This window comes from Vigna umbellata, chromosome 8 (assembly GCF_029865625.1).
Source record: "Vigna umbellata cultivar VRB3 chromosome 8, Vumbellata_1.0, whole genome shotgun sequence".
NCBI lineage: Eukaryota > Viridiplantae > Streptophyta > Magnoliopsida > Fabales > Fabaceae > Vigna > Vigna umbellata.
In genome coordinates this window covers 44,353,535-44,371,748 of record NC_142172.1, presented here as the reverse complement: position 1 = coordinate 44,371,748, position 18,214 = coordinate 44,353,535, and the positions used below count along the sequence as shown (strand labels likewise).

Here is an 18,214-nt window from a genome sequence, read left to right as displayed (position 1 = left end):
GATTTATATAACTATTTCTATTTTAAAATTATATAACAAATATAATCACAAATGCTCTATTTCATTCAAAACTTATCTCTAAGTTTAAATATATTTCTAAAAATAAATGTATCCTTATCTTCAATGTTTTATGTGTTGAGAATTTGTCTAAAAGAGGGTAACAATTTGTATTTAATGGTTTTCAAGAAAGAAAAATATTTTTTTTATTTGTGTTAGAAATAAAAATGTAATATCTTTTCATGTGATGATTTACTCTTATAATTAGAAAGTGGATTTAAAGCTTAACTAATCCTCACGAAACTGGCAATAAGGTTTGTACAGATTTGCACTTCACTTGTATATTATAATATGATTTTATCTAGTTAACGTGAGACTTCCAACACTTATTTTAATTTGCAAAGATTTATTATGATCACTTTTATTGGAAAGAACAGGTTTGCAAAGATGGATTAACATAATCCATCCATTGGTGTATCATGCCTTAAGGAAGGAGATATGAAAGTATTATGGTGATACATTTTCAGTGTTCTGATCCTTCTCTCAGTTAATTAATAATAAATAATAAATATTATTAATAATAATAATTAATAGTAATAATATATTACTTTTAACTATAGGAGTAAAATAATAATATTATATTTTCCATTAAAACTTTTTTTATTTATTACATTAGTTAAATCATTCACACATTTTTACAATTTTCATCTCCAAATCCATTTATTTCATCTTCAAATCTTTTAAAAGAAACAACACAACTTCATCCAAATTCACTTAAAGTCATTCGCTTATATTTTTCTTTAAATTATTTCAGTTAAGTGAACAAACCCTTAATCTAAGAATGAAATCATATATTAGCATTTGAAAACCCAGTTTAAATAAAAAGAGATTACAGTGTACGGAATCTTCATGAAAAACGTATTAAAGGAATATAATGAAGATAATGATAAGTAAAGTTCTAGTGACGAAATTCATAATATTTGACTTAATACTGGAATTGTTTTTAATGTTGAATAATAATAAAATGAACCAAAAAAGCATTCCAAAAGTTTTATGAACTTCAAAGAATGTCAAAAAAAGAATTATATCATAGTTGGAAAATCTTCTCTATCATCAAAATGAATCCTTGCCATACTTTATTAAGATAAACATTTCTACAAGACAACGGAGCTTTTACCTCTTATTTGAATGGTCCAAAAGTTATTTGTAAATTTAGGTATTATTACAAAAAAGTACAATTATATGAATACCTTATAGAGATGATTATTTAACCCAAGATCTTTTCCGAATATATTAATGAGTCAAATCCGCATTCGTTTACTTGGGGTACCCTCTTGGTAATCATCCTGCATATAAATAAACAAAGGAATGAACATGCATATTCATCAAGTGTACTGAAAAGAGAATATGTTACTAGTAGCATTCTAAAATATACCTCTGGAAGATGTTTGGAGAGAGGCATTTTAAGATCTGATCTGCATTTAGCATGAATTATGGGACCTAACTGTGACCTCTCCATGCTTGTTGCTAATTTTCCTGTGGGTTGATACAGGTACGCAGCTCCTCTATACATCCACTCCTCCATTTCATCACTGTAAAACTCCTCAAAAGCCTCTTCACACAATGCACATCTTTTCTGCTCCTCTTCTGCTACCACCGCCAACTCTTGTTCATCTTTGGTTTCTTCTTTTCTTTCTGTCGGAAAAAAAGCTGCTACTGACTTCGTTCCCACTGCCTCTGCACCACTAAGCCACATCCTCTCCCTCACAAACCATTCACGACAGATTCTCTGCTTCCGATTCTTGGTCACATGCCAATCCATGTGACTTCTGTGTTCCTCTTGGCTTCTGAATCTCAGCCCACAACTTCTGCATTGTCTAGGGAGATCACCATACAAGCCATTAATTACAGACTCATGCCGAACCTTCAGAATGTCTGCTTTAAACTCGGTTCCGATGGAATTCTGAAAAACAAATAATTAGTATTGAAATCTTGGATGGCACAATCAAATAAACAAAGGCAAGAAAAACGAAACGAAATTATGATAGATAAATATATTAGTATTTGGAAAAGCGACTGCGATGCACTCTATTTGACATACCTGTGGTGGCAGTAGTTTATCCGATGAGATGTCAGCATGAAAAATTTGATCAGTATCTGGTGGCTGTTTGCTTGACATAAACGGACCAACATTCGAATGAGGTATCATCATTTGAGATGAAGCAGGAGGGTGACCTGGATGAAAAGGGTAGTTTGCAATACTTGGAAGTGGTGAAGGGAATAGCACAGTAGGTAACGTATTCGACATGGTTGTACTTGTGGATGCACCAGATCTCTTCAAAAAATCCATCCCATGACCAAACTGTTTGGTTGATGGATCCTGAGATGGAAAAAACTTGGGCTGTGGTGCTTTCCAGTGATTTTTCTGGTTGGAAGAAACTTGGCCAGGAAGTTTCTCAGGAAACTGATGCATATGTGTAGTATATGCATCCTTCTTCTCAAAGGCGCCACCTGACTGTGCTGGTACAATCATAGAGTTATTTACAGCATGCTTCATAGTAGGAGATCGAGTGACATTCTGATTTACAGAAGGCCTTGTTTCAGAAGCTGCAAGCACAAGTGATGGTGGAGGTTTCACATTAGAGGGAATGCCAGAAGCCATTATCGGCACTGCATGTCGAACCCCATTTGGGTTTTCATAACTTTTGGGAATGTGATTAATTGGAGTGTTCGTAAGAGTCCTTGATTGACCCATTCTACTAAAGATACGTTGAGACGAGTTATAGCGATGATGAGGAATCTTCATAGCATCATGAGATTGAGAGGAGACCAGGCTATGCTTCATCTGAATAAATCAAATTGCAGTTATTTTCAGAGGTATATATTTTAGCTTTCACATAAGCTATTTCGCAACATCATAAATCCTATATACTATAAAAATGCATAGCAGAAACAAAAAAAAGTGAGGAAACATACCGCCATAGCAGAGGAATCATGAAGTAGAGGAAGCTGAGATCCAGTAGACCAACCCTTGCTGGCATTTTGCTCTGACAAAGTTGCACTAGCTGCAACAACAGGTATTTCCCTGGAAAAAAAACCGGTTGAAGGTAATGTACTTTTATTCCTGCTATGGTCTACAATGGTTGACTTCAAATCTTTCCAGTCAAACTCCTCCTCTTCTGTATTCTGCCATGATTTTGACCACACTTTATTCTCTATACAGTTTCCATGCATCTGTTCAACTAGTAGTGGTTTACTGCTTGGACATTCTCGGCTTTCTTCTTTGCCATATGCATCAATTAAAGCTTTTAATATTTCAGGCTGATATCCATTACTAGGGCTGTAGGTGATAGAAGTTGAAAATTGATTACACTCAGAATACTGTATTTGTTGCCTTTCACTCATTTCCACTCTATAGTCAATTAACCTGCCACCACAATGTCAACTGTTATATTCTTTCATTAATGTACAAAGATCTAACTGAAGGGGAAGAGGAAACTCCAAACCTGCTACTGTCTGATAAAAGTTTGTGAGCCAAAGTTTGTATTGCTAGCACTTCCTGATGAATTTCACATACCAACAACCTGCGAGGATAAAAACAAATACTGTCACTATTCCACGTTGTTATCTTTTAGCAAGAAAGGGTTCCCAATTAAGTGTCGAATATTTTCTATTGAGTGCTAAATATTCCCAACAATCCCTTCCCAGATTTAACGGACTTCATCCCAGACATAAAATATGAATAGAGAAAACTTACCATAAACTGCTTTTCTTTTGTTTAACCATATATTTTCCGTCAGAAAGTCTGTTCTAAATGAGAGTTGTCTTTCACTTATATCTACTAAAAATTTTGCATCATCTAAATATAATATACAATATGAAAATATCTGTCTTCCAAAATTGTTTTCTTCAATACTCTTTGTTAAACCAGACTCTAAAAAGAATGAAAGGACAAGGCAGAGAAGGATTAAAAAGGAATAAGTTTTTCTCTCATAGTCCCATTTTGACAAATCAAAACTCATTGATGCCTCATACACCATTTCTAAACATAAAAAGAAACTAAGTCTTTGGTTAAAATAACGTTTTCCTACCTTCTTCTCCAATAGTTCCACATTGCTTAAAGATTTAAGAAATAGTTTAAATATTCCTTCTTCCTTCTCGATCCTAAGTCCGTGACATTATTAGATCAATCATCTAAAGTGAATTTTTTTTTTAACTACTTTAACTTTCGACTCTCCTAAATTATTGATAAAAACATCATTCACAAAGACACTGACGATAAAAAGATTTGATAAAAAGATCCCACCATAGAGAGAAAAAAGAAGACATTCATATTCATAACAAAAATTACTTCTGGTTTTCATGCAAACAATGAAAAGATCCGATAAAAAGATCCCACCATTGAGAAAAAAAAAAGACATTCATATTCATAACAAAAATTACTTCTGGTTTTTCATGTAAACAATAAAGAATTCCAGTAGTGAAAGAACTTGTATTGAAAAGAGAGATATTATACAGAAGCTTACACAATCCACAGTTGAGAGCTCCAACTTCCACAGCAAAAGTGTTTCTGAATTTTATTCACTGTTTCTGTTTAACTTGTATGTGCCAAATTGGTGGGAATATTAGATTTTCAATCCAAAGTAAATTTATCTATTCTGCTTTATCTTTTTCTATCATATATTTCTTTAACCACACCAAATCTTTTAAATTTGAAAATTTATGACTTTTTATCTTTTAGGATATGAAATATGAGAACAACGTTAAAGAGAATGATTAATCTTTAACAAATAAATTGGATTTGTTGAGATTTCGGAATTAATTATGTTTTAAAAAATAAATTTAGATTATTTTTTAATCTCTTTATTCATTTGAGAAAGTTCAATTTCATCTATTCATGTTTTAAAAAATCAATTATATTCTTCCTCAAAATTAAAAATATAAGATTAGACGATAGGAAATAATATTGATACACTTACATTTGTTGCACTTTAAAACTCTCATTAAAAAAGATGGTGATATTTTATGTCTACTAAATAAAATATATTCAGTTGATAACCTAAAATAATAATATTTTTATATTTATTTTATCTTTTGATTTAAAATTTTAAGCTATATTATTATATTGTAATATTGAGATATAAGGTAGGTATATTTTTATAGAGGTGTCAAAAGTATTATTTTCTTAAATAAAACTTTAACACACTTTCCGTAATGTAGCGAAATAATCCCACGACTATTTCTGGTAATGTAAATGTTATTGGCTTGGACGAGATATTAGTTTTTAAATCATAGATAGATGTCTAACCTCTTAAATATTTTAAACTATAATTACAAATTTGAGAACGATGTTAAAGATATTGCTTAAATCTTTAACAAAGTAAATAATTTAGTTAGCATTGTGAAATAAATTATCATATTTATAAAAAAATAATTCCTTTATTTATTATTTATAATTTTTTAACTGTCTAACCTCTTAAATTTTTAAATTATTGAATTTTAATATTTTATAATCACATATTTGAGAATGATCTTATAAAAATATTGATTTAATCTTTAATAAACTAAATTATTTAGTTAGGATTGTGAAATAAATTATCATATTTATAAAAAATAATTCCTTTATTTATTATTTATAATTTTTTAACTGTCTAACCTCTTAAATTTTTTAATTATTGAATTTTAATATTTTATAATCACATATTTGAGAATGATCTTATAAAAATATTGATTTAATCTTTAATAAACTAAATTATTTAGTTAGGATTGTGAAATCAATTATCATTTTTAAAAAAATATTTTTAATTCCTGTATTTATTACTTATATTGTTTTAAGTGCTAACCTATTAAATTTTTTTAATTATTGAATTTTAATATTTTATAATTACAAATTTGAGAATGATTTTTAAAATATTGATTTAATCTTTAACAAACTAAATTATTTAGTATGTGTATCGTATGGTCCAACAATCTCACCATAAAAGAAAAACGGCCAACCATGTATGAGTAGAGGCCGAACGGACGGTCTTGATAGCCAAATACTTCTTGAGAGACATTACAAACTAAGATTAATGGTAAGTATTAATTAATGTGTAATGGGTCGAGATTAAACCATGATTAAGGTTTCACTAATCTTATATTCATCCCAAAAACTATAAATAGATGTCAAAGGTAAAAGGTAGGTGATAACATTTATTGTAAATTTAAGACTTTGCTCTGACTCCAGTCAGATTAATTACTGAATTAAACATCAAAATACTTTTGTCAAATACAGATTGATTTGGAAAGTTGACGAAGAAAGACTTGGAACTCCTACAACTAAGAAGTAGAAGTGTAAATGTATGTTTTGTGGAGTTGTTCGACCTTACATGTAAAACAGTCAAGATTGTGAAATTAATTATCATTTTTATAAAAAATAATTCTAATTCCTTTATTTATTTATTTATTATTATACTGTTTTAAATGTTACATTTGGTCTTAAAAAGTCAATGTTATTTTTATTCTTGTTAAAGAAGTTATATTGAAAAAATGTATTGTGATATTGACATATTCACACCATCCCTGATTTATACTGTGATGTTAATCGTATAACTACCTCTCTTTTTCGTAATTTTTTTATTTTTTAAATTTAAATAAACTAATATTTTATTTTATTTTTTCATGCCAGTATTGTCACTGGTAGTTCTAATAATTATATTCTGACAGCTTAAATATAAATTGTATTATTTGATTTAGAAAATTACGATGAATTTACATAAATTAAAAAGTTGGGTATAAAATGAAATTGGTTCCGAAGAAAAAATGAAGAATTGAAAAGTTTCAAATATTGCTTCAAAGAAGAAATGTTTCAAATATTGAACGTGTAATTCAATAAAAAAATATATGAAAAGCGCATATTAATTGAAATAAATTAACTGGGTTTAGGGAAGCCGAAGTAATGGTAAAATTGGATGTGTATAGTTTTTAATGGACACAACTAGCCTTCTGTTTCTGTTTATATGGTGTTTGGTTAGGAGGAATTTTTAAGGCTTCAAGCAGTAACACCTTTTATTTGTAATGTTTTTCAATTTTTTTTTCTAAAACATCCTAAGTATTTTAGTGGATTTTGAATTTCAATTTTTTTTTATCTGTCATACTAATAACATTAATTAGATACTAATATTTTTAAAAATTGAGTAAAGTTTTATCAATATCACCCTAATATAAGAAACCATAAAAATTGAGTAAAAGTTAATATTAAGATCAGTTAAATTTCGTTAACTAGGTAATCCGTGGCAACTAGAGTCGTTGATGTCTCCATTTTCAGTTGCACCTTACAAGGAGACTCATTAATGTCATCTTATTTTTATGACATGACATTATGAAAATTTTAATTAATAAGTTTTATTGCATATTAAAAAACTATGGTTTATATTTTGCCAACGGTAATACTTGATGACTAAAATCTTTGACGTCTCCGTTCTTTATTGAACCTTGCAAGGGATCTCATGGATTAATGTCGTGTCATCTAAGACGTGACATTATGAAAATTATAATATCGTTGATGAAATTATATGGATACATTGACGAAATTACATTAAGAATTTGACAGAATCATATGAAGTTTTGTTCCCTGACAGGAAGAAACCAAAAGGAAAGAAAGGGTATACCTTGTTGGTAGCATAACAGTCGGGAAGAATACCTCGAAGACTTGTCTCATTTATGCACTAGTTTGAAAAAATACAAACAGTTGGTGGACATAGTTGGTACGCTATCTCAGTTACCGGACAAATTGTATCAAGTCATTATAACGAAACTAATACCATGTCGCCGCATACGCTGTCTTCCCAAAAATAACAATGTACTACTAACATTAGTTTTTGATTTGGGGATGAAATACTCCAAGTTAATATGTAAACCTTTGGCTGCAACAAAATATGCAACTTACTAATCCAACTATACATGTACATGACTTTGGCAGAATGGCCACGGTATTGCAACATTCAACTCTACTCTAACATACACTAACGGAAAATCATAAATTACAAAAAGCAAAAAATTAAGGTCAAGTTTAGTCAACTACGCCTTCGCTTCCTTTGGGTACCCTCTTCATCACCACCCTGCGTAAACCGAAAATAATAAAAAGAAAGTTAATACTGAAGATTCCTTGAAGCATATGCAAACATGCAAATTACATCCAAACAAGCAGACGAGGAATATTTAATTCAAACAAAGAAACAGGTTCAAAATAACACAAGGAAAAAATCATATACAAAACACAAATCCCTTAAATAGAAAAAACTGACTTAAAGTATATACGAAATAGTTTATTTTACACTACTCATTGTAGAACTCCTGACATAATCTCCTGACAAAAATAACAACAGAGGCAGATGCAGAACATACAATTGATATGGAAAAACAAATACCTTTTCATCCGGCCCAAGATCTTCAGATGGTGCCATATTAGATTCTGATCTGCACTTAGCATGAATTATGGGGCCTAACTGTGACCTGTCCATGCCTGATGTTGTCCCCGTGGGAGCATGGAGGTATACAGCTCCCCTATACATCCATTCCTCCATTTCATCACTGTAAAACTCATCGAAAGGCTCTCCACATAATGCACAAGTATTCTGATCCTCTTCTGCTGGAACAGCCAACTCTTCATCGTCTATCTTTTCTTCTATGGTTTCCGTAGGCAAAAAACCTGGAACTGACTCAGTTCCCAATGCCTCTGCACCACTAAGCCACATCCTGTCACTCACAAACCACTTCCGAGAGGGTTTCTGCTTCCGGCTTTTAGACATCCGATTCTTTGTCACATGCCAATCCATATGACTACTGTGTTCCTCTTGGCATCTGAATCGGAGTCCACAAGTTGTGCATTGTCTTGGGAGATCACCATACAAGGCATTGACAGCAGACTCATAACGAAGCTTCAGAATATCTGGATTGAACTCAGTTCCAACAGAATCCTAAAACAAATAATAAATAATCTCATACAATCAAGCAAAAAAATGAAAAAACAAAACGAAAGTAATGAAAATATTAACACTAAATACCTGAGTAGGCAGCTGGTTGGCCAATGAGATCACACCTTGAGACATTAGAGAACTAATTAAATTAGTATATCCAACAGTTGGCTGTTGGCTTGACATAAATGGACTGGCATTTGGATGAGGTATCATTTGTGGTGGAGCAAGAGGGCGACCTGGAGGTAAAGGTGGCCGGGCTCCACCCTGTAAATGTAAAGGGTTATTTGCAACATTTTGGAGTGGCAAATGGAATTGCATAATAGGTAACGGATTCGACATGGCAGTACTTATAGAAGCACCATGTCCCTGCAAAGAACTCCCATGACTAAATTGTGAGTTTGACGAATCCTGAGATGGTGGGAAAAACTGCAGTTGTGGTGCTTGCCTGTGATTTTGCTGGTTGGACGAAATTAGTCCAGGAAGCTGATTAGGCAACTGATTTATCTTCAAAATACTTGCATCCTTGTTCTCAACACTGTCAAATGACTGCTCTGGCATAAACGAAGATTTATTTACATGATTCACAACAGGGTTACTAGTCTGTAAAGCTTCAAACTGACTCCTAACATGTTTTTGTAATGGAGTTATTGGATTTAATGCAGGTGGTCGAGTGACATTCAAATTTACAGCAGGCAGAGTTGCAGGCAAAACTGATGGTCTAGGTTCCACATTAGAGACACGGCCAGAAACCATCCTTGACACTGCAGGTCGAACCCGATATGGATTTGTATCGGGATTGTGAATGTTATCAATAGGAGGAAATGTAAGAGTTCTTGCCCGGCCCCTATTACCAAAGAAATGTTGTGACGAGTTGGACAGATGATGAGAAGAACCCAGACTATGATTGACATGATTTTGGAATCCAGGTACCTGTCCCAGTGGTGGTCGTCGAAACTGCAAAGAGAGAATAGATATATTTTCAATTGTATCAGAGCAAGTATTGGCAAGTCCCACTTCCGTTCAAATTATACTAAATCCTACTAAAGTTTACACAGTTGGGTGAAAACACATGGTTTTATATTACAGACAATTCTCATGTGTATAGCTTCAAACTGAGTCCTAACATGTCTTTGAAAAATACCTATTGCATTTAAGGTAGGAGGTTGAGTAACATTACGATATACATAAGGACTTACTTTAAGAGATGCAAACAAAACTAATGGTCTAGGTTTCACATTAGATACATAGACAGAAACCATGCTTGAAATTGCAAGTGAAACCCAATAAGGGTTTGTATATGCGTTGTGAATGCTATCAAATGGAGGAATCGAAAGACTCCTTTCCATTGGTAAAAGATATGCTGTGAAGAGTTAAATTATGAGAAATCTTCCTAGCATCATGAAATTGAGATTATAAATAAATCTTCAACTCCATCAGCAAGCTATTGGTAAGTCTTATTTATTTCCTTTCAATTTATATATACAATAGTTTTCATGAGCAAACAGGGAAAACACATAAAAGGTTTTATATTACACCCTCGTGCAAAATCTGTTTTGGCTTGAAGCAAGGAAAATACAGCAACAACCTACATTAAACTACTTTCTAGCTTTTATTATAAAATTATAAATATGTGTGGAAGCCAGTAGTCAATGCCAATAGTGATGCGGAATGGCCATTTAATAGTAGCAAGATGACCACCATTTTAAGGTTTCAAGATATGCCAAATAATAGATTATACCTAACACATGTTAGTTTAAGAACTAAACACACACGTCGAAAACAATAAATAAAAGAATCAAACAAGTTTAAGCCTCTAAGGGTTACAATAACTATTTCAAATTAAAATACAAGCTTTTGAATAGAATCATCATCTTCATTTACAAGATCTAGAATCCCTTTTCCTATTTTTGTTTCCACCGTGCTACTTGTGTATCTCTTCCTATTTAGTTCTTCGTCACCACATTCTTTAGTATAACTCCCTTTTATTTTCCCTTAGAGCTTGAAGGCCGAGAACTAGATGATGTTGCAACTAACTTCTCCTATCTTGTCCCTCGTCTGGTGTATCTTAAAAGATAACCAACTCTAGTTGCACATTGGCAAATGGAAACACTTCCCAATGCCAAGGAATTATCATCAAGCACGAATTTATGTTCAGCACTTTTATCATCTCCAACCCATTCCACTTTCAACCACTCATTACTATCATTAAGAAAAATAGTAGGTGGGCAGAAGATTAGTAGGTTGATACAATGCTCTTTGACAACACGCACACCATTAAGCCATAAACTCTTCGCTACCACGTAATAGAGGCTCTAAATTTAAATCATGGACTAACTACTTTCAAATTTTAGCTATTCGGTAACACACAAGTGGTTTTATATTAAATCTATAACAGAATAAAATTCATGTAAATAATGGAAAGATGACAACCAAATTTAAATCACTAAAAGGAAAACATCAAGACTAATGGCTAAATTATAAAAGGCAGGGTTTAACTCTTAAAAATGTGGCTTAGTGAATACCCAAAAACAAAATTAGAGGTTGCCAGACAAAGGTGAGTAAATTTAAGGCATTTTATAGAGCCTACCCAAACAAACGTACACAGATCCTCATCCCCACTAAAATATCATTAATCACAAAGCAGTTGCTTAGAGGTCTATATTTTAATGGGGAAACGTAATATCATAAACCATACTCAAACAACATATAGCAGAATTGATAAAATATAGAAGTGAGGAAACTTACACCCAAAGAAGCAAATGCATCTTCTGCTACAGCAGAAGAATCATCCACGGGAGGAAGCTGAGATCCACTAGACCAAACCCCCTTTCTGGAATCATGCTCTGGCAAAGCGGCATTAGCTGCAACAACAGGCCTTTCCCTGGTGAATCCAATAGTTGAAGGCAATATACTGTTATTTCTACTATGATCAGTTAAGGTTGGACTCATATCTTCCCAATCAAACTCCTCCTCTTCGGTATTCTGCCATGATGTAGGCAATACCTTGTTGTCTATACCATTTCTATCAACCCGTTCTACTAGCAAACGCTTAGTACTTGAATTTTCTTGACTTTTGTCACTGCCATATGCATCGATTAAAGCTCTGGGACTTTGACGCTGATGTCCATTACTAAGGCTGTATGTGATAGAAGTTGGAAACCTATTACGACCATCACCAGCATACTGCTTTCGTTGCCATTCACTCAACTCCATATCTCTACCTATTGCCTTGCCTACTCCATAATCAACAGCAGGATGAGAAGAGTCTCTCTCAATTAATCTGTTAGCAGAACTGTCAGCTGCATACTCATCCATGGATGCAGACAAAGGCCTATCAAGTCCACTTCTTGAAGGGGAAGAGGATATTCCCAGCCTGCCACTGCCTGATAAAATTTGGTGTGTCTTACTGCCTAGAATGCCAAAGTTTGTATTATTGGCATTTCCTGATGAATCCAACTTTTCAGCACCAACCTGTGAGAATAAGATAAATACTGTGTCACATGCCACTCATTATATCTGCTTGCAAGAAAAAGTTGTCAAATAATTTGTCTATTCAATGGTAAATATTCAGAACCAATCCCTACTTCTACAATAAATGGATACAATACTTAACTCCTTCTCCACCAGACTTGTGAGAAGAGAAAATTACATGACTAGAGAGGGAAAGGAAAAAGTAATAACACTGACTATGGTGACAAAATTCCCATATGTAAAAGAAAGAAATCTCAGAAAAATAGATAAAATATGTATGTCTGACATGTTGCGAGCAAAACTATTGAGTAAACAAAAATTTGCTGTCATTCATAACATGCAAACTGCTGGAAAGAGCAAACAGCACAAGTACTTAATTGTCACCCAGGTTTTTCTCCTTTGGCTCCAAGGACGCCAGTATTATTAATTTAGATAAAGGAAAGTAGTATAACACATGATAATTAGAGATAGAAATTCAGTAAATCACAATTTTGAAATACATAAATTATAGAATATTGCAGTGCTAGGACTTAGTGTTCATTTGTTTTAATGGTTAGTAAAATTGATTTAGATAGTTTGATTTTGAAACATTCAATATTATTCAGAGGAGTACACAAATGAATCTTAACCATGGATTTTCAATTAGAACATTTCTGACTGTAAAATTGATTTTAGATGGTCAACATACAAGCCACTAATCATAATTCATAATGACAAGAGGAGGCAAAGGGTAAGCAAACAGGAAATGTTAAAAATAAAACTATTTCCCAAATGATTCATGGTCCTACCAACAACAATGCCTCTATCAATTATTGCTAAATATAACAGAATTACAGTCATCCACAAGTTTGGAGAACACGATTTATCCCAAAAGAACAGACCAACATGCAAGAAAAGGATGATAGATACGGAGATATCCTACAAAAATGGGAGATACAATAAGATATTTGCAACAAAAATTACATCTGGATACAGTTATGTTTAAAGAATTAACAATTCCAAATCCTAGTAGTTAAATATACACTCTTAGGGTATCCACCAATAAAGCCTCGGTGTTGTCCCTGTACAGTTTGTATGGAAGACAGAGTTGTCACAAAAATAGCTTACACTATCGGCGGTTGAGTGATCCAAGTGGCGCAGGTATTTTGGATTAACATGTATGCCATGACTAGGCCGCGGAGATTCAGAAGCCCTTACAGCATTCAGGGTGGATGATTGGGTATTAACTGCTGCGGAAAATTGCAATTCAGCTTCAATCTTGCGTAGGACAGAAGGGGGAAAAACTTTTGACCATGTCCCAAAAAGATGCCGCATAGCAGGATGCAAACTAGGCTGAACCTGCCTGTATGCCTCACAAAAGACCTGGAGGCAAAAGAAACAGAAGTTTCAATAGCGAGAATAAAGTTTTATAAATTAAAACAATAATGCAATTCTAATTGACATACTTCTGGCAGACGTAAAGAGAAGTATTTAATGTATTCCTGCCCAAAATTCTTCACAATACTGTCCAACAAATAGAGTGAGGGGAGCTTTTGATCTGCCGCCACCTGAAAAGAATATCTCCAAAAAATTGAATTCTCATGTGAATAGTTGCACAGCCAGATATATAATTCAACGAGAATCTAATTCTAGTAAGTAGAAAATCTAATATTCTATGAACTTGATCATTAACAAAATTTTTATTCTCTTTAGATATTGTATTATTTGAATAAAAATATCTCAATTTGATCTATACTTTTAAAAAAAATTACAGAAACGTTTTCCTGCGTACTCAAATACCCGTTCATTCATCAACTTTCTCTCTTTTAAGCAGAAATCACTTCATTCCAGCAAAACTGAAATAGCAACCTCCCTTTAATGGCAATCCTGATTCTTTACAGAGTAAGTAGTTTTCATATTTAAAATTTCAATTCGTAAGCCCTTAGAATTTACTGAAATCGAAGAATACCTCAAGGACGTTGCACTCAATCTTCACAATGCGTGAGGAATTCCCCATGTTTGTTCAGATTGTTCTATTTCCTATTCTTTAAAATACCAGTACCAACTAATTATGTTTTCCAGTACGCTTAAGGTAAGGTCGAAAACAACGATGACTTCTGAATTGAATTTGAATACAACCCAATCGTTATCTTCGTCTATGAGTGATCATCATTTTTTTTAGAAAAAATGCAAAAAAGAACATAAAAAATGCATAACTGAAATATAAGAAAAAAAAGAGAATGGGAACCCCAATAGTGACATTAAAAAAATGAAACAACAAGAGAGGGATAATTTTGACCCAAACAATTAAAACGATTCCATGACATTTTACAAATTTGGAGGGGCAGAAGAAGAAGTTTCGGCGGCAACGGAGACGGACCTCGAGAATCCGAGCGCAAATTGCATCAGCGATGCCTTTGGCGTGCTCCCTCTGCTGTTCGGCGATGATTGTGAGATCGGTGATGATAGGCTTCAAATTACAGGTGAGTTCCGACAAAAGGAGGTCGTAAATCTGGACAATTTCATCTGTTGTCGGGGGCGGAACGGGGACGCCTGCGACGAGTCTGAGTTCGTCATCACGCTGCTTGAGGAGTGCCTTGAAGCGGCCAACGAGAATCGACGGAGGAGGTTTCTGCGCAGCGATTGCGATCTCATTGCTCATGGGTTTTGAGGCGAACGAGGCCGCTTGTCTAGGGTTTTCGGGAGGGAGAATCAGATTTTGGGAGAACATAAAGAAACAAGAATTGGGTTGGGATTCCCGGATAGAGGAGGAGGGAGGGGCTAGGGTTAGGGTTTGAGAGGATGCGTCGCCGTTTCAACCGTTTGAAGATAACGGTGTTGTAAGCGGCGCCAGAGAAAGGGGAATTGAAATTGAAGACAGAAATGAATTGGAAAGGGAGTTGTAATCGGACGGTGCGGAATCTGCTATTGGAAAGTTATGACTTGAAACCCTTTTTCTGGTTATGTAGGTGTGGAGTATGGAACTGAACTCTGAAGCCCAAAAATTGCACTCCTATCATTCCTGCCACCCAATAGAATATCGCTTTCATTTTATTATTATTTTCTTCTCTGGAATAAACTCAGATTTTTCTTTCCATTTACGGGAATATGCTATTAATCAATAATTTTTATCAAAATATTACAAATAAGCAATGCGACAGTTGGACATCCAGTTTCACTCTGTGGTTAGAAGATTCGATTCATGGGTTATAATTTACTTAAATAAACTATTTGACCATGTAAGATAAGGGATGTAAAAAAGTTTACCAGATTTTTTTATAAAAGAAATAGTGTGATATAAAATTATTAGTATTATTTGGTGTTAATTGTTAAAGTGGATATCCAGGTGCATACATGCTATAACTCCAAAAGTTACTAACATTATTTTGTAGCTGAGTAAGGGTTTGTTAGATACTCAGTAACTCAAAATAAACTTTAATTATATCATAATATGTCTGCGTACATACTTTTTTAAAAGGTAACATTATGTCCTTCAAGCATAGAAGGTTCTTTACATGTATTTATTCAAACACATACTGTACATAAATAATAACCACAAAATTATCATAATACTATAATTTTGCGATAAAATATTTACACCACTTCAAATCTAAAATTTTAAGATAACTGGTTTATATTTTTTTTTTTATGTTATATGTTGCTAAATAGAATTTAAAATAAAACTTAAAATATTATGTTTAATTAATGTAGGTTATAAATTTTAACATAAAATTTAGAAAGTTAATATATATATTTAAAAATATAAAATGTAGACGATCTAAAATACAAAAATTAGACAATACAGAAAAATATTAAATTATTATTATTATTATTGGGTTGGCGGTAATTTCATCTCATCTTTTTTTAATTTTCAATTATGTATTTTTTAAAGCATGTTATTTTTTATTTAACTATGACTTAAAATATCATGTTTAATTATTTTAAGCTATGTTTAGATGTTTTTTATGCTTAATTTTATTTTATTTTAATGCAATTCTTTGGTAAATTAAGGATGAAATTTTAATTTTTGTAAAGATAAAATATATTTTTTAGTAAAAGTAAGATGTTGTCAAACATTTTGAAAAACAATAGCTTTAGGAGTAAAATTCATGTTAAAATTTATTTTAACATTGTTATAAAATTTTAATTATGGTGAAACGGATATTTTACATGTCAAAATACAAATAAAAGTATATCATTAAATAATAAAATTACATTGTTTGTTTAGATTTTACAATACATTTTAGATTAATTAATAAACGTACATAAATAAATTGCGAGTATAATTTATTTTACAAGAGACGGTTCATATAAAACATAGATTCATATATTCAAGTAATTAAAATAAATATAGTTATAAATAAAATGTAATAATAATTTTACAAAACATACATGTCATACTCAATTTTTTCCTATTGTTTCTCTAAATTAACTACTTCCTCGATCTTTTCTCAGCCAAGCAACAGCATAATTTGTAATCAGAAAACATGAAAGGAAAGTTTATAAGGTAAGACAAATAAATATTCCAAAAGGAACAGAGGAATGATTATTTGACACACCTAAATTTTTTCCATTCATTTAATATTATTTTTATTCATTTTCTACTCTATTCTTTCTTGAAACAATACAAAAATTTACACTTTTATGACCATTTTATTTTTATAGTCTGTGTGAAGTGAATGTAAAAATGTGTTATGATACCTTTATTAAAAAAGACTTAGTTAGATAATTGTGTTTCGAAGTAGAGTTGTCAAAACGGGTAATCGGCCTGACCCAACCCGACTCATTTATTAGTAAGCCGAAAAAATTTGAACCCAACCCGACCCACATGGGTTGACTCATTGGCTCAGTTAATTAACTTTTTTTTTCACCCTCTTCTTTTGATATTCTTATAAGATGTTACTTTGATCGATCAAATTGAAACAATAATAATTGGACCAATTGATATAAAAGAAAATCAAACAAAAGAATTATATTGTTATATATATTTCAAGCTATTAAGCATAAATTTTTGCCAATTTAGTTTAACGAGACATACACAATCGTTTAACCAAGAAACTACATATAGCCGTTAACAAAAATATATAACACAAGATAAAACTGTCATGTTTGTAAATAGGTCTAAAAACAAGATAAAACAAATTATATATTATTGAATTATCCAATCTATAATATTATTCATTTATTAAATTGGAATCCTGAATGGATAAATCCACAATATTACGCTCTCTCAAAACATTTTCTTCTTTATCTCCATCTATAATATTATCCAATTTATAATCCACAAATCTATTGCTAAGTAAATGTTGTGTGTTTTGAATAATTAATTTGATTTCAATAAAAAAAATAAGATTTGAATAATTAATTTAATTAAAAAAATTAAGTGGGTTGGTAAGCCAACTCGACTTACCACGGGTTCAAGTCGAGTTCTTAGTAAATCGGATCAAAATTGACTCGCATAAAATATTTTATATTTTTTTCTAAATTAATCCGGCTCTAACTCATGGTAATCCCTCACGTATTTCAAACTATTTTGACACACTGTTTTCGAGTGGAGGAGAATATTCATCACTAAAAAGTCAAATGCAAAAGCACCCATTTAAGTTTTGAATCTGTAATATACTCTAGAGTCTTGCTCTTAAGGTAGTGTGGTCAGCGACAAGTCAAAACCTAAGCAACAAAATTCCAGAGGTACTGAAACATCAGCAGCGATCAAATATATCATCTAACATACACACATGAACATCTTAAGAAGCCCATTTGGGCAAATTCCGAGAATAGCGACAACTATTATATATATGTTTAGAAGT

At 32.3% G+C, this 18,214-nt stretch overlaps 1 protein-coding gene and 1 pseudogene across 2 annotated transcripts; both read right to left on the bottom strand.

Annotated features, from left to right (window-relative positions):
• Window positions 1-1,298: 1,298 nt before the first annotated feature.
• On the bottom strand, window positions 1,299-3,560 carry LOC124847998 (polyadenylation and cleavage factor homolog 4-like; annotated as a pseudogene).
• A 4,342-nt stretch (window positions 3,561-7,902) lies between these two features.
• Window positions 7,903-15,436, bottom strand: LOC124847999 (polyadenylation and cleavage factor homolog 4-like). Of its 2 annotated transcripts, none has more exons than XM_088096647.1 (7): window positions 14,737-15,436; window positions 13,871-13,972; window positions 13,533-13,787; window positions 11,700-12,425; window positions 9,042-9,908; window positions 8,406-8,954; window positions 7,903-8,096 (listed from the first exon to the last, which is right to left on the bottom strand). In XM_088096647.1, exons 1-7 carry the CDS (start codon window positions 15,133-15,135, stop codon window positions 8,052-8,054), a joined length of 2,943 nt encoding a protein of 980 aa, XP_087952773.1. In that variant the 5' UTR covers window positions 15,136-15,436; the 3' UTR covers window positions 7,903-8,051. The 2 variants fall into 2 exon arrangements, with proteins under 2 accessions (XP_087952773.1, XP_047181560.1); XM_047325604.2 differs by having other exon boundaries at window positions 14,785-15,436.
• Window positions 15,437-18,214: the final 2,778 nt, after the last annotated feature.